This window comes from Anopheles funestus, chromosome 3RL (assembly GCF_943734845.2).
Source record: "Anopheles funestus chromosome 3RL, idAnoFuneDA-416_04, whole genome shotgun sequence".
Classification (NCBI taxonomy): domain Eukaryota; kingdom Metazoa; phylum Arthropoda; class Insecta; order Diptera; family Culicidae; genus Anopheles; species Anopheles funestus.
The window spans coordinates 30,572,886-30,594,122 of record NC_064599.1 but is presented as its reverse complement, the minus strand read 5'-3'; the positions used below and the strand labels follow the sequence as shown (position 1 = coordinate 30,594,122).

Below are 21,237 nucleotides of genomic sequence, written 5' to 3'. Positions count from 1 at the left end.
AAGTTCTGATAATTAAATAAAGGATAAACCTAATACTAATTTTGTTTCAAATTACAATTCTGATTATATTCAATAAATGTTTATTATATAAAAAAATTATGCCAATTTCAAATGGTCGATTGTGGTCCCCGCGAGTAGACATATTTGTTCGGGTGTCGCTGGTACGTCTAAAGATTTTGAATAGAAATTAGATTAAGTATGCTTCATTATGATGCAAGCTGCAAAACGATACTTACCTATCGGATACCAATCGTCGGAAAGACCCGCCTGCTTGCGTGCTGAATTCAATGCCATGCGAAGGGCAAATAGTAACGAAACGGTCATATTGAGCGCTGGCTCACCGGTTGTTTTGGAACGCAGCACAAACTTTTCGTTGTGTGTCTTCTGCAGGAACTTGACGCGGAAGTCCACCGGGATGTCTTTGGCACCGGGTGGTTTGTAGTTCCAGGAGCGGTTAGTTAGTAGCTGTCCGGACTCTCCACTGTAAACGAGTTGCTCGGTAAAGTACAGTCCAATACCCATTACAAATGCACCTTCAATCTGGCCGATATCGATACCAGGACTGATGCTTTCTCCGACGTCTTCTAGTATGTCGACACGACGAATCTGGACGTTCCCGGTAAGGATGTCAACCTCCAGCTCGGAACACGCTAAACCCCACACGACGTAGTGTTCCATTTCGGTCACGTTGTACTGATAAAGTGCACACAGATCCACATTCTGCTGGTGACATCGTTGGGTGATGGCTTCCCACGACTCATCGAGATGTTTCTGTCGCAGAGGATCAATACGGTTTCGCAAGATTTCACAGGCCTGCTGTACGGCGTAACAGGCTGCATCGCTTGTCATACTGCCTCCGGATACAATCGCGTTCGGTGAGCTTATGTTAGCCATAGCTTTCACCCGTATCATACTTATCGGGATGCCCAAAGTACGAGCGGCAACCTGCGTAACTTTGGTGTTTACACCCTGCCCCATATCGATGCCACCGGTAGTAATGGCAACGGTTCCATCTGCATGGTAAATCGAAACCAGTGCGTGCAGTGATCCGACAAAGTACTGGGGATATCTCATCGGTACGATTGCGATGCCTCGTTTAATCCAACGATTAGTTTCGTTGAATTGTGAAATCGCAGTTCGGCGAGCGTTATACTGAACGTCCTCTGCGAACATTGGCAGTAACTGTCGGATTTTACTATCCTCGGTAAGGTTTTCCATGCGTACGGTTAGCGGATCTAGCCCGAGTCGATGCGCAATGTGCTCCATCATGTTTTCGGCCATGCTGATACCCTCGTTTGTTCCCGGCCCTCGGCAGTATGTAGTGCTGGCCGATTCGGTCAGTACACTGTGACCCATTACCTTCCAGCTGCTCGTATCGTAACAATTGCGATAAAACAAGAACGTGACTTTCTCTACTGGTTCGTTCAGGGTACAGCCAGAGTCCTGATAGAATTGGTTAAGCAATCGCTGCACTTGACCGCGATCGTTAACCTCTATCTCGTATCGACTGGCGCATGCCGAGCGCTTCCCGATCGCGGCTATATTATCTTCCAGTGACATGATCAATCGTACTGGACGTTGCGAGAAATGTGCCGCAATGGCACAGGCACAAGCGATCTGTGACGCACGTGAAATTTTCGACCCAAATGCACCACCCAAGCGCCGAATGCGGAAGTTGAGACTGTTCTCTGGGATACTCAAGGCGCGTGCGATCGCGATCTGGCAGATGTCTACCCACTGTGTCGAGCTGTACACATCCATGCCATCATCGATCGGTACGCAAACGCACTGTTGCGTTTCCATCGAAAGATGGTACTGGCTCGGCAGATCAAAATTTCCCTCCAGTCGGATCGATCCACATCCGGCCTCGTATCTTTCTCCGATCTGCACCTCATCGCTTACATGTATGCGCTCGGTACGATCAGCCTTGATCACGTCTTTTACTGTGGGCAGGATGGGTTGACCGTCCGATGGGCCGTATTCAACATTCACCAGTTTTGCTGCTCGGTACGCTTCGTCGTATGTTTCGGCAAGAATAATACCTACCGGTTGACCATGGTAGAGCACACGATCACTGCAGAATATTTCCTCCACTTCCTTGTTGCCCAGTTCCACTGGCATAAAGTTGTTGGTGCCGGGTATGTCTTGTGCGGAATAGAATGCCACCACGCCTGTGCCTGCAAGTGCTTCCGTTGGGTCTATGCGAAGGATACTGGTGCGTGGTTTCGTGGCGAGTACAAAGGCACCGAACAGTTGCCCCGGAAGGTTTGGAATATCATCGGTGTAATCTGCTTCTCCGGCTGTTTGGGATAGTCCTTCGACTTTGGGAATGTTTTTCGTTACTGGCCAGTTTTGCTGTATTGTGTCGTACGTTTGTTGACCTTTCGAAAGCATGCGCTTAGATAGCTGCAAACCACTCGAGTACAGCGCATTGAGTTGCACGCCACGATCTTCAGCGATGCTCAGAATCGCTCGGTAGAAAAGTGTCACTGCAAGATGCTTCCGATACTCCGCGCTTGCGTCCGGTGGAACGTAATTTGGGGTGATCGTATTGTTAAGCACCTGTAATGCCTCTCGGAGAACGGATTGTTGGAAGATATCTTTCCCGACGAGAAAACTCTCAAGCTGGACAGCATGGGTAAAGCCCGGATTGATACCACCGTAGCAGATGGAAGCAGTGCGCAACAATCCGGACTCTTGGAATTGCAGCAGAAAAACTGCATTAACGTACGCGTGTGCATTCTGTGCCCGTGGCATCACTTTGTAGGTGCGCAAACAATATTCTTCGCCATTTAGCGGGTACAGTAGAATGTTCACAATGATACGTTTGGTCATATTCATCGACAGATATTCCTCCACCGTGACGACTTTCGTTGATGTGGTTGAGGTGGCTAAAAGAGGAATGTTTAAAACTAAGTACCATAAGCTTGTTGTTTGAACGGCTTTTGTGTGCTCACCGATTGTTAGGCGTGCGCCAACACCTTCGAGTAGTAGATACACATCGGATGGAAAATCACGATGCTGATGTTTAATACTTAGATTCCCGGCGATTGTACCTACGTTGCGCACTGGTACGTTAGCGATCAGGTCAAGATGTTTAACCATTTCGCGGCAGTACTCATACCCATTTGCGACGGTAGCTTCATCTAGGATGCCCATCAGTTCGGTCAGCGTTACGTTGGCTCCGATGATCAAAGCATCGTTAAAGTAGTTCACTCGCAGATCTGCCACTGAGGTGATGTCGATGAACACTTCCAGATTGTCGGGTCGTCGATATACACCTAAAATTTTTAACGATTCGTATAGCAATCTAAAACGAAACCACAGAATTCCGTCAGTTTATCTTACCCGTGGCAGTGTTACCAGCAACCAGCATGTACGGTCGTGATTCTATGTTATCGAAAATCCGAAAGATTGCCTGTACATTTTCCACCTTGTACCACTCGTGGCCGCTTGCAAACAACAGATGAATATCGTTCGCCTCCTCACACTGGGCTGCCATCGAGCACTTGCCAGAGCAGGGATTGCCTTCCCGACTTTTTGGGCAAATTCGTGGAACATCCTCTATATCCTGACAGGCTTCGAGCAGTTTCGGATCAGCATCAATAGCGAGCGATTTGAATGCATCGAGAATGGGCCGATAGCCGGTACAGCGGCAGATATTGCCACCAAACGAATTCTCAACCTCCTCCATTGTGACCTTTCCCTTTTTCGCTTCCAACAAACTGTACATGTTCATGACCATGCCGGGTGAACAGAATCCGCATTGTGTCCCGTTGAAGTGTGCCAGCCGACGTTGGGTAGCATGATATCCATCCAGCTTGTTACCGATGCCTTCGATCGTAACGATATCCAATCCATTGCAGGAGAACAGTGGAAATAGACACTGAAAAATCAAAGCAGCGATCAGTAAGCGAGTATCCTAAGGAGTGTGCACGATCGTACGATCATACCGAGTTCACCGCTCGCGATATGATATCCTTCGTAACGGGATGCTGGCTGCTAATGTTGACGATGCAGGCACCACAGCCACCCTCGCGACACATAAATTTGGTACCTTTGAGCTGTGCATGGTAGCGCAGATAAGTTCCGAGCGAGGTATCGATCGGGACGGTTGCGCTGTTCGCTGTCGGGACAGGGAAGGAAGCAAGAAAAGCGAAAAATAGAAACATAATAGCACATGATTTAGGCACCTGCACAGATACAGCGCATTTGCTGATAACGGTAGAGGGCGATTTAGCGGTGCTGACAGCTCATATCTATCTGGACGGTTCCATTATTGACTTGCCACTTGGTCGTATCAAACCCGAACAGAATAGATGGCAATTTATCATTGATACTACACTGGCAAGACCTATTTCTCAACAAAGCGATAGATCGCACGCGGAATGATAAGATTCGAGACTTGTTTGCGCACCTTTATGCACCTTCCCATTGATGGTGAACACTATTTGCATGATTGGTTTGTCGACGGCACGCGTATGATGGGCGGAATGTAATGTGTTTCACAAACGGATGCAAACTTTTTGCCGAATGTACGCCAAACGGCACGATCTTACGGAACAGTGTACGCGCGAATCGCGAGCTAACGAGAGACTAAAGTTGCCACTTCTCACCAGCGGGTTGTTTGGTCGCGGTTTTTATAGATGCCCGAATCGATGCTCTTCTTATCAACCTTTTGCCCGTTTCTGTGACGACGCCTGCGACGCGATTCACGTGTTTGTTGTGCGTGAGAGAGCGCGCGCCGTCTAGGATGATTGTAGTGGTGCGATCGACGGCATTTTTTCCACGTGAACAAAATTTAAATCATCACCGGTTGTAGGTTTTTTGGTCGCTTATTAGTCCTGCATCTGAACCGGTTCAAGTGTTATGGTTTTGATAGATGCTTGAAACATTTAGTTACACAATTGAATGGGGTTTAAGGTCGCGAAGAGCGCCAAATCTTGCTTGATGAGTACGGGTGATGCGTGGGAAAGGAATTGGCGAATTTTTATTTTTAACCTGATACAAGTGTTTATCAGCAGAATTACTGCTTAAACCTAGGGTATCTATTTCGAGAGAGATAATATATATTTACTTAATTTTTCGCTGCATTTCTTATCAAACACTGGTCACATTAGAATCTTCTCTCCACTAATTTTTGGGCTTACAAAGTGTTCACACAGTTAATAATCATCAAATAATAAAAAAGTTACTTGTATTTAATATTAGTATCTTAACATTTTACTATCAGTCTCTATTTAATGAACTTTCATGTCCATCGAATCCTTGTTGCATGAAGTTAGGATAAAATTATTCTTTAATTGGTCTTCTCTTATACTAAATTCTTTCATGCCACGAAGTAATGAAGTCAAAACAAACGTATTATTTCAAACGATAACATATATTTTTGACTATACTATATCCAATTTCGATATCAAACGATAACGAAACGGTAATTTCCAACGAATATTTATGTTTTTTTTTCATTATTTTTCGAATCTGAACACCTATCCCGTTTTTGAAAATTTATGGAAATTTTGCATTTTAATAAGAAAATAAGAACAACAAATGTTTCCTGTTGGAATTGTAAAGTGTCAGCGGACACTTTCGAACAATCTTTTTGGAAGTCTAGAAGTCATCCAAATTGTGGTGCATATTTGAGGTACATTGTTAGTTCAACAAATACTGTTCTACCGAATTACCCGCTGCCAAATACACCTGATCTGGTGTAGATGGAGCACCCAGTTGAAGCCATTCATTCGGCAATCCAGCATCAGTACGTGCGGCCAGAACAGCGTTACGCAAAGCACACAATACCGAAATGGTCATGTTCATGGCCGGTTCACCAGTTGCCTTCGAACGTAGCACTCCAGTCGCATTGGAGCTTTTCTGCAGGAAGCGCACCCGGAAATCGATCGGAATGTCTTTCGCTCCTGGCGGTTTGTACGTCCAGGTACGGTTCGTCAACAATGCACCCGTTTGGGGATCGTAGATCAGTGCCTCGGTTAAATAGTAACCAACGCCCATAATAAATGCACCCTCGACCTGACCAATATCGATACCGGGGCTCAAGCTTTCACCCGTATCCTCCAGGATATCAACACGGCGCAGCTGTACGTTGCCGGTTAGCACATCAATTTCTACCTCCGTACAGGTCAACCCCCAGATGATGTACGCCTGGAGATCTTCCGCCTTGTACATGTAAGTAGCACAAAGATCCACATTCTTGTAGTAGCTGTTCTCCACGATCGTTTCCCAAGATGCGTCCTGCATCGATTCACGGATCGGTTTCATGCGTTCCAGCAAAATCTCACACGCCTTCTTCACTGCCTGCGAAGGAAAGTTACAAAATGATCTTATGTTTAGTGATTACATTTCAAGCTGGCCAGCATTCTTTAACTTACAAACGACACTGTCTCGCTGGTCATACTTCCACCGGTACAGATAGCGTTCGGCGACGTCATATTGGCCGATGGTTTAATACTAATCTTTTCCATCGGGATTCCGAGTACATAGGCCGCGACCTGTGCGACCTTCGTATTCATACCCTGACCCATTTCAATGCCACCGTGTGTGATGACTACGCTACCATCCGTGTGGTAGACCGACACAAGCGCATGGATCGTACCGAAGTAACCTAACGGGTAGCGCATCGGTGTGATGGCAATGCCGCGCTTTTTCCAGCGATTCTCACGATTAAACTGTTCGATTTCCTTCTTGCGCACATCGTACTCGACATCGGCCCGGAATTGAGGCATCAGCTCATGCATCTTCAAATCCTTGGGCATGTTGGCCATGCGCACGTCAAGTGGATCTAGTCCAGTCGCGTGAGCGACATGCTCCATTATGGTTTCCACCATAGCAATACCCTCCGTTGTGCCGGGTGCTCGACACCAGGTGTTACTAGCAGAGTCCGTAACGGCACCCTTGGCGACCGTCTTCCATGCCTTGTTATCGTAACAGTTCCGGAAGAACTCCGCACAGTGGCCCATGGACTCGTTCATCGATGATCCAAAGTCGTGCACGTACTCGTTGTACAGCTTCGTAATTTTGCCATCCTTTTCCACATCTACCTCGTAGTTGGAGATGACACCGTAACGCTTGCCAATGGCTTCCATGTTAGCCTCGAGCGTCATCACAAGACGCACGGGACGTTGCGTCTTGTGTGCTGCTAGAGCTGCCGCACAAGCAATCAAAGTGGCCCTGGTGCCCTTGCTACCGTAACCTCCGCCCAGGCGGCGCACGTATAGATTAAGACTGTTCTCGGGCACATTCAGCATCTTGGAGATGGCAATCTGCGTAAAATCGATCCACTGTGTAGCGGAGTAAACGTCCATACCGTCCTCGATCGGAATGCAAACGGAAGTTTGTGTTTCCATCGTGTAGTGATACTGGCCACCGATTTCAAAGCATCCCTTCACCTTGATCGCACCTTCGGGTGCAGCTTCGAACCCTTCGCCCAACGTACTGTACGGCATATCGCTTATCCGATCGGTAGCTTTAGCACGCAGCACATCTTTCACCGTAGGGTAGCGTGTTGAGCTAGTTTTTTCGTACTGTACCTTCACAAGTTTGCTAGCACGATTGGCTAGATTAAAGGTCTCAGCGACGACAAGGCCAACTGGTTGTCCATGATAGACAAGCTTCTCATTGCAGAAGATTTCTTCATCGTGTGGACCCATGAATCCTTTGAAGTACATGAAATTATTTGCTCCTGGGATATCCTTCGCCGAGTAGAAGGCAACAACTCCAGGCAGTTTCTGCAAAAAATACATGAGTTAATGAATCGATTGAATGAAAAGGAAGAGATGTGTAGCTGAAATTTCTCAAACTTACCAACGCTTCCGAAGCATCAATGTTGACAATCTTCGTCTGTGATTCTGTTCCCAGTACGAAAGCCGCGTACAGTTCATTCGGGAATGCTGGCAAATCATTTGCATACTTAGCCTCTCCCGAGGTTTGCAGCAATCCTTCAATTTTAGGAATGTTCTTCGTTAGCGGCCAATTTTCCTTGATGGTGTCGAATGATTGTGTTCCAGATGAGAGTGGACGTTCGAGAACTGATCCACCAGATTTGTATTCATTTTTAACGGATACCTTCAGTTGAGGTGCAATGTTCAGAGCGAACTTGTAGAATAATGATAGTGCCAGATTTTTCCGATACTCTGGAGCAGCATCAGGAAGCACCCAGTCGGGATTCAGCTCACTTGCCAAGATCTTCAGGGCTCCTTGAACGGTTTCATTAGTTAGAAGATTTTTTCCCTTGAGGAACTCTTCCGTTTTGAGCGCGTGCGTGAAGTGAGGATCGATTCCACCGAAGCAAATGTTGCTCGAGACGATATTCGATCCTTCCAGCTTGATCAGGAAAGCACCATTTACGTAGGCGTGTGAATTCTGGGCACGAGGCATGATCTTGAACGAACGGTAGACGTAGATGGATGGGTCTAGCGGAGGAAGAATAACGTTGAGGAGCAGCTTTTTCTTCATATCCAGAGTAACGAACTCAGAGGGTCGGACGGTCTTCGTTTTGCCTTGGGACTCCACTGAAATAGAATGATCGATGATTAGAAGCAATGTATGTACAGAAATCGATACAACTCAGAGTACTTACGAATGGTCAACGTTGCGTCGGCAGCCTCCAAGATAAGATACAGATCGGAGGGGAACTCTGGATGTTGGTTTTTGATGCTAAGGTTACCAGCGATCGTTCCCGTATTACGAACAGGCACGTTGGCAATCAAATCAATGTGTTGGATCAAGTGTTCGAAGTAGGAGAAGCTGTTGTTTTGCTTCGCCGCAAAGGACAGCAGATTCATGAGCTCAGTCAAGGAAGTTCCAGCTCCGACGGTTAAGGAACTTCCTACTGAGCTAGCCCGCAGCTCTTGGACAGCGTTGATGTCGATAAAGACTTGAATCGCATCACTGCGACGGTACACTCCGTGGGCAGTATTACCTCCAATGAGCGTGTAGGGTTTGTCGCCAATGCTCTCGAAGATGGCAAAGATATCACTGACATTGTAAACCTTATGCCATTCCTTCTGCTCATCGAAGCTCAGATGAAGTCCCTTGTTGGGATTGATTTTTCCAGCGGCGGCGCACTTGCCAGCACACGCCGAACCAGTCTTGGGACAAATCTTGGTAAGATCCTCAATATCCTGACACTTTTCCTTGATCTTGGGGTCAGCATCGACGGCCAGAGCCTTGAACGCGTCCAGGATAGGCCGATAACCAGTACAGCGGCAAATGTTACCTCCGAACGAGTTTTCGATCTCCTCCATGGTGACCTTTCCTTTCTTAGTCTCCAGCAGGCTGTACATGTTCATGACCATGCCGGGTGAACAGTAGCCGCACTGGGTGCCGTTGAAGTGAGCCAGTATTTTTTGGGTAGCGTGATATCCGCGCTGCTTGTCACCAATTCCCTCGACCGTAGTTATGTCCATTCCATGGCATGCGAGCACAGGAAACAGACACTAGTTGGTAGAAGTTTAGAATTATACTTTATTGTATTAAAGAGAGCTGGAAATAGCTTTAATAGACATACCGAGTTAACAGCATACGAGAAGATCTCACCAGAGACCGGATGTACGCCGCTCAGGTTAACCACGCAAGCACCACAGCCTCCCTCGAGGCACATGAACTTGGTTCCACTGAGATGGGCATGGTTCCGGATAAAGGTGTTCAAAGAGGTATCCACCGGGACACTCTTCGAGTTAACTGTAAAACGACCATCGATTATGTATAAATGATTAGCCCACAAAACTAATTATTATGAAATAGCTAATGAAATCGGTTCGTCGTGTCTAGCATCATCTTTATGCGTGATGTCACGTTCTTATCGACTGTTGCTAGCATGTTTTCCCTGGTGGTACGATACTCACTTTGATAAGGTTTCGCATTGATAGAGAAAATCACCTCCATGGTAGAGCAGCTTTTTTTTACACCGCAACAAGTACCCTTCACGTAATATGTATGTAGGTATATAATTTCACAACACTGCGCATAAATCACCCAAATGAAAACGCATCAATTGAAACTGTCACGAAACCGTTAAATGTTGGTGGCAATTGAACACGCAACTTCAAAACGATAGCTACTAGATCAGTCTGGAACAGTGGTACAGCGGAAAGATACACCGGATTCACGGAGCAGCAACGATACGCTCACTACGACTGATCGTCAGCGAGTGAAGAGGGTTTGCGCAGGTTGCACCGGTTTGTTAGAAAAAATCGCGATAAACGCACGCGACACTTATCGGGGTCTATGTCTATTGCAAAAATGTGCCCCGTCACCTTGGTCAATTGTAATAGATCTGGTGGGTGTGTGAGTCTTCATGTGATCTCTGAATTCAACACTGGAACAGCGGTTGTCCGGTACTGAATGGATCAGAATCGGTCGGTGAGTAATGAAAAATTTTTTTTCTTGGAGACATAACCATGCTGTTCGTTGTGTTGTATAATGTCGAATAGTACCGGGAGTATCACTACATCGAAGGTTGTCCATTGAAATAGTATCAGAAAACTAGTATCGTTGTAAATGATTACACCGCCACTAGAGATCAAGTGCATTGCCGGTAAAATACACAAAAAGCTCTAACGTATAATTTGAACAGCACTTAGGGCATCGTGCTACATAAGAATTGCTGATAAAGGGCGGATTTTTAGAACAAATTAATGTTTTGAATATTATCATAGGCACATATTCGCCTATAATTAACTTTTTTACTGAACAAAGTTTTGATTCACCCAAAAAAAGGGAGAAAAATCTATCCCAAAGAGATTAGCACAAACGGCCCTCCTAGATACGTCCACATCTATCTCACACCTAATGACCTAATATTGTAAGCAAGAAGAAAAAAAAGCAACCCTTCCTAACTTTGAATCTGTTGTGCTGTGTCATGCGTAGGTTGTTGATTGTTCCTCCGATACTCACCATTGTACGTCTTTCCATTGATCGTGAAGTTGATCTCCAGCAGCACCATTCTAGAATTTGCACCAGTGCGCAAAGTTTTACACAATTGAGAATAGAATGAATGAAATAATATTTCCAACAGACTGACCCGCTCAAAAATTCGGCGTACGACCCTTTTCGTTTGCTTTCCGGCACGACAACTAACGCACGTTGGAAGGTCGTGGTCGCGGATTTTGGCCCGATTTTGCCCGACACGCGATTGCGTTGATGGTAGTGAAAAAATGGATCGAAAAACTAAACAACAACAAAAAAGGCCGGTTTGTACAAAAACCGTTCGTTTGTTTATTTTCTTGTGCTTTGAAAGAGGGGTTCTTGCGCATGGTAAAATGTTTAGATCTTAGTTTAGATTCCTGTTGGGTGGGGGCATCGTCGCATTCGTCGTGTAGCGTGCGAAATGTAAAGAATGCTCCCACCATTACTCGCGTATGCTGCCGATAGTGTTTGCTCCATCATCAGCTCAAACATTAAAACTACCACCACAAACTCAATCCCCCGATGGGGTGGGGTGCCGGCAAAATGAGCAGCACGCCGGAATAGACGGCACCAGAAATGAGGCGAATGTGTGCGTCAATTTTGGGGCGAACGCTGATTAGATACGCATGTTCAATTTGGCTAACCGTCTATTTTTGGTGTGACGTAATACAGTGGCGGATAAAAATATCACAATAGTAGCGGAAGTCATGGTAGAAAATTTTGAATATTTTATTTCCAGTAATGAAACATGGATTAATTAACAAAAGAATTTTACTGAATGCCGCGATATTTAGCACTATGAATAAATTTTGCCTCATTGCCTAACAATTAATCTAATGAAGTAAATATTGATTACATGTGTTGCCTAAATGTTCAAGAATTCTATCTGGCGTGCAGGGAGATCCCAACGGTACCCATTCCCGGGGTGCACCGGCATCCAATCGAGCCGCATTGATGGCATTCCTCAATGCGAACAGTACCACTATAGCCATATTAACTGCCGGTTCTCCCGTAGCTTTCGAACGCTGCACTCCAGTAGGGTTGATGGTGTTCTGTAGCAACTGAATCCGAAAATCAACCGGTATATCTCTTGCACCCGGTGGACGATAGTTCCAGGAGCGATTGGTTAGCAGCTCACCAGTATTGCGATCGTAAATGAGTGCTTCCGTAAGGTATAGTCCTACACCCATCATGAATGCGCCCTCTATTTGGCCGATTTCAATCTCGGGATTAAGAGTTTGTCCGGCATCCTCGAGGATATCGACACGACGCAGCAGTACGTTACCGGTAAGAACGTCTAGCTCGATTTCGGCGCAGCTTAACGCCCAGACGTTGTATGATGGGAGTTTCACACCGTCGTACATGGCTGTAGCACAGAGATCCACTCCTTGGCGGTGGCATAGCTGAGTCAGCGTCTCCCATGAGACATCCGGATGTTGTTGTCTTATCGGCTCAATCCTTTTTAGTAGTAACTCACATGCGATCAACACTGACTGAAAGTAGATCCCGAATATTAGTCAAAGAAAAAGATATGAATACCACGAGGCTTCTTGTGGCTGGAATTTGTTCAAGGATATAAGATTTAGGGATACTTAAGACTATGAAACCAATAAATTTACTTAAGAACATGACCTAGTGTCAACTGGTGATAACTCATGAAACTATGGCTTTGATCTTGTTGGATATCTTAAGGAAATTGCTAATTGATCTCTTGTACTTACGTATGCCACGGCTTCACTAGTAATGCTGGCCTGTGTGCAAAAGTCATTGGGTGCTGTTAGATTGTTGGTTGGTTTGATCGCAATCTTTTCTACCGGAATGCCGAATATTTTCGCTGCAACCTGTGCAGCTCGTGTGTTAATTCCCTGACCCATCTCAATACCACCATGCGTGATGGCAACTGTTCCGTCGGTGTGATAGATCGAGACGAGTGCATGCAGTGTTCCAAAATAATTCACGGGATACTTCATTGGAACAAACGCTATGCCCCGTTTTCGCCAGCGATTTTCTAAATTAAACTGGCCAATTTCCAGCCGTCTTCGTTCGTACTCAGTATCCACAAGGAATGTTTGCAGCAATGGTCGCATTTCCGAATCGTCTGGCATGTTCACAAACCGCACTTGAAGTTGATCGCGTTCCGTTATGAACGCAATGTGTTCGATAATTGTTTCTATCATGGCAAATGCTTCGGTGGAACCGGGTGCACGACACCATGTATTGCTGGCCGAATCGGTTAGTGCTGTCCTGGACACCACGGACCAAGCATCTTTGATGTAACAATTTCCGTAGTAATTTTGCATATAATCAGGTGCTTCATTCGTATTGCATCCGGCATCGTGCAGGAATTCGTTACGAAGACGAAGAATTTGTCCATCGTTAGTTACTTCGGTCGAATAGCTGGAAACTACTCCGTACCGTTTGCCTACGGTGGCCATGTTTGATTCAATCGTCATTATCAACCGTACTGGACGTTTCGTTAGATGGCATGCAAGTGCGCAAGCACAAGCTATCTGAACGGCACGTGAAGCCTTTCCACCGTATCCTCCACCAATCCGACGAACAGAAACATTAAGGCTGTTTTCTGGAACACCGAGCATTTGGGCGATCGCAATTTGGGTAAACGTTATTGAGTGAGTTGCACTGTGTACTTCCATTCCATCTTCTAGTGGCAAACAGATGCATGTCTGTGTTTCCATCGTGTAGTGATACTGGCCACCGGACTCAAACATTCCGGAAACATGAATGGAAGGGTCCGTAATTGATTCACTATATGCTTTTCCGGTAAATCCGTAATCGATATTTATCACACGATCATGACGCTTCGCTTTAGCTACATCTTTGACTGTCGGGAGGATTGTTTCTTCTGCTACGGTAGAATAGTTGATACGGACTTTTTGTGCTGCTTTCTGAGCGATTTCAAACGTGTTGGCGACCACCAATCCTACGGCTTGCCCGTGGTACTGTATGCGTCCACTACAGAAAATCTCTTCCACATTGGGACTGAACTCTGATTTTACAGGCATGAAATCGTTGTTACCGGGGATATCCTTTGCTGTGTAGAAAGCGACCACTCCTGGAATTTGCTATCGAAACGAATTTTGAAATACAATACATACCTAACAGGTTGTAAGAATACTTACTAAGGCTTCCTTTGTATCAAATGAAAGTATTTCAGCGTGAACTACTGTACCATGTACAAATGCAGCGTATAGTTCCCTTGGAAAAGTTGGAAGATCATTGATGTATTTAGCCTCACCGGAAGTTTGGTACAATCCTTCTATTTTGGGTACTTTTTTAACCAACGACCGCTGTTGCTCCCGCTGAGCACCGTCGTATTGCTGAAGCCCAGAAGAAATACCACGACTTAGCATAGATCCACCGGATTTGTATTCTGTTTTCACTGTAGCATTCATGACAGAAGAAACGTTTAGCGCGAACTTGTAGAACAATGATAGTGCCAAATTTTTCCGATACTCTGGAGCAGCATCAGGAAGTACCCAGTCGGGATTCAGCTCACTTGCCAAGATCTTCAACGCTCCTTGAACGGTTTCATTAGTTGTTAGATTTTTCCCCTTGAGGAATTCTTCCGTTTTGAGCGCGTGCGTGAAGTGAGGATCGATTCCACCGAAGCAAATGTTGCTCGAGACGATATTCGATCCTTCCAGCTTGACCAGGAAAGCACCATTTACGTAGGCGTGTGAATTCTGGGCACGAGGCATGATCTTGAACGAACGGTAGACGTAGATGGATGGGTCTAGCGGAGGAAGAATAACGTTGAGGAGCAGCTTTTTCTTCATATCCAGAGTAACGAACTCAGAGGGTCGGACGGTCTTCGTTTTGCCTTGGGACTCCACTGAAATAGAATGATCGATGATTAGAAGCAATGTATATACAGAAATCGATACTACTCAGAGTACTTACGAATGGTCAACGTTGCGTCGGCAGCCTCCAAGATAAGATACAGATCGGAGGGGAACTCTGGATGTTGGTTTTTGATGCTAAGGTTACCAGCGATCGTTCCCGTATTACGAACAGGCACGTTGGCAATCAAATCAATGTGTTGGATCAAGTGTTCGAAGTAGGAGAAGCTGTTTTTTTGCTTCGCCGCAAAGGACAACAGATTCATGAGTTCAGTCAAGGAAGTTCCAGCTCCGACGGTTAAGGAACTTCCTACCGAGCTAGCCCGCAGCTCTTGGACAGAGTTGATGTCGATAAAGACTTGAATCGCATCACTGCGACGGTACACTCCGTGGGCAGTATTACCTCCAATTAGCGTGTAGGGTTTGTCGCCAATGCTCTCGAAGATGGCAAAGATATCACTGACATTGTAAACCTTATGCCATTCCTTCTGCTCATCGAAGCTCAGATGAAGTCCCTTGTTGGGATTGATTTTTCCAGCGGCGGCGCACTTGCCAGCACACGCCGAACCAGTCTTGGGACAAATCTTGGTAAGATCCTCAATATCCTGACACTTTTCCTTGATCTTGGGGTCGGCATCGACGGCCAGAGCCTTGAACGCGTCCAGGATAGGCCGATAACCAGTACAGCGGCAAATGTTACCTCCGAACGAGTTCTCGATCTCCTCCATGGTGACCTTTCCCTTCTTAGTCTCCAGCAGGCTGTACATGTTCATGACCATGCCGGGTGAACAGTAGCCGCACTGGGTACCGTTGAAGTGAGCCAGTATTTTTTGGGTAGCGTGATATCCGCGCTGCTTGTCACCGATTCCCTCGACCGTAGTAATGTCCATTCCATGGCATGCGAGCACAGGAAACAGACACTAGTTGACAGAAGTTTAGAATTATACTTTATTGTGGTAAAGAGAGCTGGAAATAGCTTTAATAGACATACCGAGTTAACAGCATACGAGAAGATCTCACCAGAGACCGGATGTACGCCGCTCATGTTAACCACGCAAGCACCACAGCCTCCCTCGAGGCACATGAACTTGGTTCCACTGAGATGGGCATGGTTCCGGATAAAGGTGTTCAACGAAGTATGTACATTGATTTCAGTTGCATTACCTATCCAAGATACGATGTTAAGATGATATACAATCAATAATTTGTACTGAAACTCACCGGTATATGCTATTCCATTCACAGTAAATACTACGGCCATTTTGCACCACAATATGTTTGGTTTTCGATCACGGCAACTCGTACAGACTATAAATAACTAACTGTGGCACAACTAGCCCGCACGGCTATCACTGCTCGACTGGTGGGAGATCGGAACATCAAGTGTTAGGCGCGCTAGTGTCCATTTTTTGTGTTGTGCGTTTTGCACTGTTTCTCACGCTTAACTGTTTCGAAGTTATCGCGATCGAGGTAATGCTGCAACCAAACGGAGTGATAAAGAGTGAAGCAGGGGAGTGTGGTGTTGCGTAGGCGCAATCCATGGACACATTTTGTATCGGTTTGTAACGGCTGACAGGGCAGGATGCTCATGGTTAGATTTTTTAGAACGAATGACCGGATTTCATATCGATCGGGTGGGGTGCACCCATCGCTGATCACTATTCAGATAGTGTATTGTTCTGTCAGAAATAATCATTATCGACGGTGGTGGTAAAGTGTTCTCTCTTACGCATTTAGGTTGTTACTAAATGATACAGCAGTCTAAATATGCCACTCAACTTCCTAATGTAAACTTAATTTTTTATTGTATTTTGTCACTTATCGTTTAATGCGTATGAACCATTAATGTGTTGTTTTTCTTATTTATTCAATTTTTATTGTAGCTTGTACTGTTCAAACGTGTTGGATGACTTGAGAAATATTTGCTCTGGAGTTGTAGCTGATCCTAATGGAATCCAATCATCCGGACACCCGGCATCTTTTTGTGCCGATCGTAAGGCATATCTTAGTGCAAGTACAACAACCACAGCCATACATATGGCAGGTTCTCCAGTTGCCTTCGATCGTAACACTCCAGAGGGATTATCACCGGTTTGTATGAGCCGAATGCGGAAGTCCACTGGGATGTCTTTCGCTCCTGGAGGCTTATAGTTCCAGGAACGGTTCGTCAGCAATGCACCGTTGGTCATATCGTAGATGAGTGACTCTGTTAACCAGTATCCGATTCCCATTACATACGCTCCCTCGATTTGACCAACATCGATTCCTGGGCTTAAACTCTCTCCAGTATCCTCGAGAATATCGACACGGGTAAGTTGTATGTTACCAGTAAGAACATCGATCTCGATCTCCGCACAACTCAAACCCCAAATGCTGTAAGGCTTCAGATCAGCCTTCTTATATTGATAAAGAACGCTCAGATCAATGTCTCGGGTGTAGCATGTTTGGGTAACCTTTTCCCAAGGGGCGTTTTTAAGCTCGTTCTTGATGGGTTGTAGACGAGTGTTGAGAATTTCGCACGCCTTTATTACAGCCTGAATGGAAAGAAAAACGTTAGCAATGATAGAGAAAACCCATCTGATATCCACTAACATAGCACACAGCATCACTAGTCATACTTGCTGCAGTCATGGCGGCATTAGGAGATGTCATGCTGGTCGTGGGTTTGATAGAAATTTTCTCCAGTGGTATACCCAACGTAAAAGCAGCAACTTGAGCCACCTTGGTGTTAATACCTTGTCCAACTTCAATTCCTCCGTGACTGATCGAAACCGTACCGTCCTTTGCGTAGACAGACACCTGTGCATGTATAGCACCAAAATGCACCAAAGGATACTGCATCGGGACAATAGCGATACCTCGTTTACGCCATCGGTTGGTGGCATTAAATTCATCGATGAGTTGTTTTCTCTTGTCGTACTGCACCTCTTGGCGGAACTGTGGCATAAGAACTTGAAATTTGCTTCCGCTGTGCATATTTCTTAGTCGCACCAGCATCGGATCGACACCTGTAACCCAGGCAATGTGTTCCATGATTGTTTCAACCATGGCAATGCCTTCCGTCATACCAGGGCCGCGTGTCCAGGTATTTGAGGGAGCGTCCGTAAGTACGGGTTTGCCCGTAAATGTCCATTTGCTCGAATCATAGGACAGCTTGAAAGCTTCGTTCGTGAACATTAACACATCATCGTTCAGGCTTGAACCGTAGTCTTATAGGAAGTTGTTGGAGAGCTGTTTAATGTAGCCCTCATCGTTCACTTTCACTTGATAACTGCTGAAGCAACCGCATCGCTTGCCGATTGTTTCCATATTTGACTCAATCGTCAAGACGAATCGTACTGGCCGTTTGGTTAGATGAGCTGCTAAAGCGCAGGCACAAGCAATGTGGCAAGCACGCGTAAGCTTACCTCCATAACTTCCACCTAAACGCCGAACAGTAAAGTTAAGACTATTTTGTGGAACCTTCAGCGCGGCAGCAATCGCTACTTGGCACAGATCTATCCATTGTGTAGCCGCGTAGACATCCATCCCATCTTCAGTGGGAACGCATAGACATGTTTGAGTTTCTAACGGATAATGATACTGTCCGTACATTTCAATCGCCCCTTGAATCTGTTGTACTGACTGTTCTTCAACTGTGGGTAGGAAGTTATTGTGACTTAGATGATCCTCAACATCTTTCTTTGTGTTGTGCATTAGAATGGGTTTGACTGTTGGACAAACAGGCTCATCCGTTACTCGTTCGTAGATTATCTTGACTTGTTTGGCAGCTCGTACTGCTTGATCAAAACGCTCTGCCACAATTACACCAACCGCTTGCCCATGGAATAGTACACGTCCACTGCAAAAAATCTCCTCCACATCCGGGAAGGGTGTAAGCATACCATTGGCGACAAAACTGTTTGTACCGGGAATGTCACTAGCAGAAAAAAAGCCAACTACACCTGGAAGACGCTGTAAGGATGTCAAATGTAAAGTAAGTTATAAATATTTTAGTTGAACCATTTTACCAATGCATCCGCAGGATCAATCTTTCCGATCGTTGTATTTGGCTGAGTGGCAATGACAAACGCCGCTTGTAGCTCTCTGGGAAATGGTGGACAATCGTTTGTATACTTTGCCTCACCAGATGCCTGTACTAAGCCTTCTAGCTTTGGCACGTATTTCGTTACGGGCCAGTTTTTCTTGATGGTATCGTACTGCTGTTGTCCGGATGAGAGTGGTCGCTCGAGCATGGTAGATCCGGATTTGAAGCGAGGATCAAGCGGAACATTGTTGTCGCTTGCAACAGCAAGGAGGAATTTATAGAAGAGAGAAACGGCAAGGTTTCTACGATACTCGGCGGAGGCGTCCGGCAGGATCCAGTCGGGTTGAATTTCCGACGCAAGACTGTTGATCGCTTGTTGAATGGTGGTGTTATCGAACAGCCTCTTCCCAACGAGAAGCTTTTCCGTGCGGGAGGCGTGTGTAAACTGGAAGGAGATAATAATTTGTGAGTTAAGAATTATAAGATGGACATAAGTCAACTTACCTTGGGATTAATGCCGCCAAAACACAACATAGCTGACTGAACAGTTTCTTTGTCGTTGGCAAATTGCAACAGAAAGGCGGCATTAACGTAAGCGTGAGCATTTTGAGCTCGTTGGGCCACTCTATACGATCGGAACACATATGTTTGGCTTACAATGGCTGGGAGTGATACGCTTTTAAGAAGTTTTTTCGTCATATACAACTGTATGAATTGTAGTGGTGATACTTCGGATTGTGTGGTTAGAGATTCAGCTATAAGGCAGAGATAAAAAATAAGTATCAATCTCACATTCACCAGTTGAAGCCAGCTTGAACACAAATAAAATATGCAGAACATATCACTTTAAATGAAAACATAATTGGAACCTACCTACAGTTAATTTTGCACCAACTGCTTCGAGCAGAATATAGAGATCGGATGGAAATTCTGGATGATGATTTTTTATGCTAAGATTTCCCGCAATCGTGCCAACGTTACGAACTGCAGGATTAGCAGCAAGCTGTAAATGTTTCCCCATTTCAGCACAGTAGCTGAAGCCAGATAGCTTTTTCGCAATTTTACGAAGTATTTCTATTAACTCGGCTAACGTAACATTTCCACCAATTATCAAATGATCGGACGTTTGATAATGATCGCGCAGTTCCTCAACAGAATTAATATCAATGAAGATTTGAATGGACTCATTTCGACGATAAACGCCTGCAGATAGTTTAAAAATAAATTCTTATCAATTCGTTTCATGTAACATTGTGGCAGCATTTACCATGAGCAGTGTTACCGCCAAGAAACATGTACGGTTTCGATCCGATAGTGTTGAGTGTAGCAAAGATATCACCAACTGAAAACACTTTATGCCATTCTTTAGTACTCTCGAAAACTATACGCACAGGACGAGCTTTATCAACAACGCATGCAACAACGGGACACTGAGCTGAGCAGACGGCATTTGTTCTTGGACAAATTTGTATCTCCTCAATGTCTGGTACCTTTGGCTTATCGTCCAATGTGAGGGATTTGAACGCATCGAGAATTGGTCGATAACCGGTACAACGGCAAATATTGCCACCGAGCTGGTTCTCAACCTCTTCCATCGAGACACTTCCCTGCTTTGATTCCATCAAGCTGTACATGGTCATAACCATGCCGGGTGAACAGTAGCCACACTGGCTACCGTTCATGTGAGCTAATCGTTCCTGTATCGGATGGTATCCGTCCTTTCGATTACCGAGAGCCTCAACGGTTTTGATGTCCAATCCATGGCAAGCAAACACGGGGAAAAGACACTAAAGCAGACGTTAAGATCCATTTGCAGTATGTGAGGTCACTTTTACGGACAACTTACCGAATTAACGGACCATGATTTAGTTTCCTTCGTAACAGGATGGAGCCCGGACACGTTAACCACACAACAACCGCAACCACCTTCCAGACACATGAACTTAGTTCCCGAAAGATGAGCATAGTTTCGGATAAACGTATTCAAGGATGTATCCACCGGAACGTTTTCCGCATTGGCTGCCATTTTAGGTAAGTGATTTATATACTTTAATTGGTTTTAAAATTGTTCCCACTTTACCTGTGTAAACACTGCCGTTAATGCTGAAAATTACTTCCGTTAAGATGCTTGACCGGAAAGTGTACAAAAAAAAAATATTAATGATCTTAAGTCAAACTTCACAGAGATCATTCCTTTTAGTAATTAATAAAAAAGTCCTTTTTATAATACATTAAAATACAATTCCTAAATTTCTTTAGTTTCTTAATATATGTAACAAGTATTTTAATAAACTTTGTCTTATCGTGAATTATCTAAACAAAAATTTACTAAACTCTTGATACCCTGCATCATTGTCACAATTCCAGTTCCACAAACGTTTAACAGATTCCATGTTTGTTTTCCAAATTCTCACTAACTGCGAACCG

General features: G+C 45.2%; 3 protein-coding genes across 8 annotated transcripts; all 3 read right to left on the bottom strand.

The window, feature by feature from the left end:
• Nucleotides 1-55: 55 nt before the first annotated feature.
• On the bottom strand, nt 56-5,262 carry LOC125767868 (uncharacterized). The gene is made up of 6 exons (XM_049434814.1): nt 4,418-5,262; nt 3,954-4,126; nt 3,349-3,886; nt 2,958-3,281; nt 237-2,891; nt 56-167 (listed from the first exon to the last, which is right to left on the bottom strand). Exons 1-6 carry the CDS (start codon nt 4,455-4,457, stop codon nt 97-99), a joined length of 3,801 nt encoding a protein of 1,266 aa, XP_049290771.1. The 5' UTR covers nt 4,458-5,262; the 3' UTR covers nt 56-96.
• A 100-nt stretch (nt 5,263-5,362) lies between these two features.
• LOC125767867 (xanthine dehydrogenase/oxidase-like) lies at nt 5,363-16,145 on the bottom strand. Of its 6 annotated transcripts, none has more exons than XM_049434808.1 (6): nt 15,775-16,144; nt 15,484-15,703; nt 8,594-9,232; nt 7,819-8,525; nt 6,387-7,742; nt 5,363-6,312 (listed from the first exon to the last, which is right to left on the bottom strand). In XM_049434808.1, the coding sequence occupies exons 1-6, from the start codon at nt 16,042-16,044 to the stop codon at nt 5,653-5,655; spliced, it is 3,852 nt and encodes a 1,283-aa protein (XP_049290765.1). In that variant the 5' UTR covers nt 16,045-16,144; the 3' UTR covers nt 5,363-5,652. The 6 variants fall into 6 exon arrangements, with proteins under 6 accessions (XP_049290765.1, XP_049290770.1, XP_049290768.1 ...); XM_049434813.1 differs by lacking the exons at nt 15,484-15,703; nt 15,775-16,144 and adding exons at nt 9,524-9,696; nt 9,861-10,220 and having other exon boundaries at nt 8,594-9,452; XM_049434812.1 differs by lacking the exons at nt 5,363-6,312; nt 6,387-7,742; nt 7,819-8,525; nt 8,594-9,232 and adding exons at nt 11,629-12,416; nt 12,645-14,006; nt 14,064-14,776 and having other exon boundaries at nt 14,845-15,703; nt 15,775-15,947; nt 16,005-16,145.
• Nucleotides 16,146-16,307: 162 nt separating this feature from the next.
• On the bottom strand, nt 16,308-20,836 carry LOC125766942 (xanthine dehydrogenase/oxidase-like). The gene is given in 7 exon segments (XM_049433040.1): nt 16,308-17,317; nt 17,376-18,737; nt 18,794-19,255; nt 19,315-19,565; nt 19,684-20,013; nt 20,078-20,597; nt 20,657-20,836. Coding segments are annotated over 7 exon segments (3,765 nt in total). The 3' UTR covers nt 16,308-16,657.
• Nucleotides 20,837-21,237: the final 401 nt, after the last annotated feature.

Excerpts from the sequence above, each read along its gene's own strand:
- LOC125767868 (XM_049434814.1), bottom strand. The coding sequence starts at position 4,457 with ATGCAAATAGTGTTCACCATCAATGGGAAGGTGCATAAAG. Across the intron at positions 2,892-2,957 it reads TGGCGCACGCCTAACAATCG|CCACCTCAACCACATCAACG; the intron begins GTGAGCACACAA and ends TTCCTCTTTTAG. Across the intron at positions 168-236 it reads CGACGATTGGTATCCGATAG|ACGTACCAGCGACACCCGAA; the intron begins GTAAGTATCGTT and ends CAAAATCTTTAG.
- LOC125767867 (XM_049434807.1), bottom strand. The coding sequence starts at position 16,044 with ATGGCCGTAGTATTTACTGTGAATGGAATAGCATATACCGGTGAGTTT. Across the intron at positions 15,704-15,774 it reads TCTCGTATGCTGTTAACTCG|TGTCTGTTTCCTGTGCTCGC; the intron begins GTATGTCTATTA and ends TCTGTCAACTAG. Across the intron at positions 12,417-12,644 it reads CTAGTGAAGCCGTGGCATAC|TCAGTGTTGATCGCATGTGA; the intron begins GTAAGTACAAGA and ends ATCTACTTTCAG.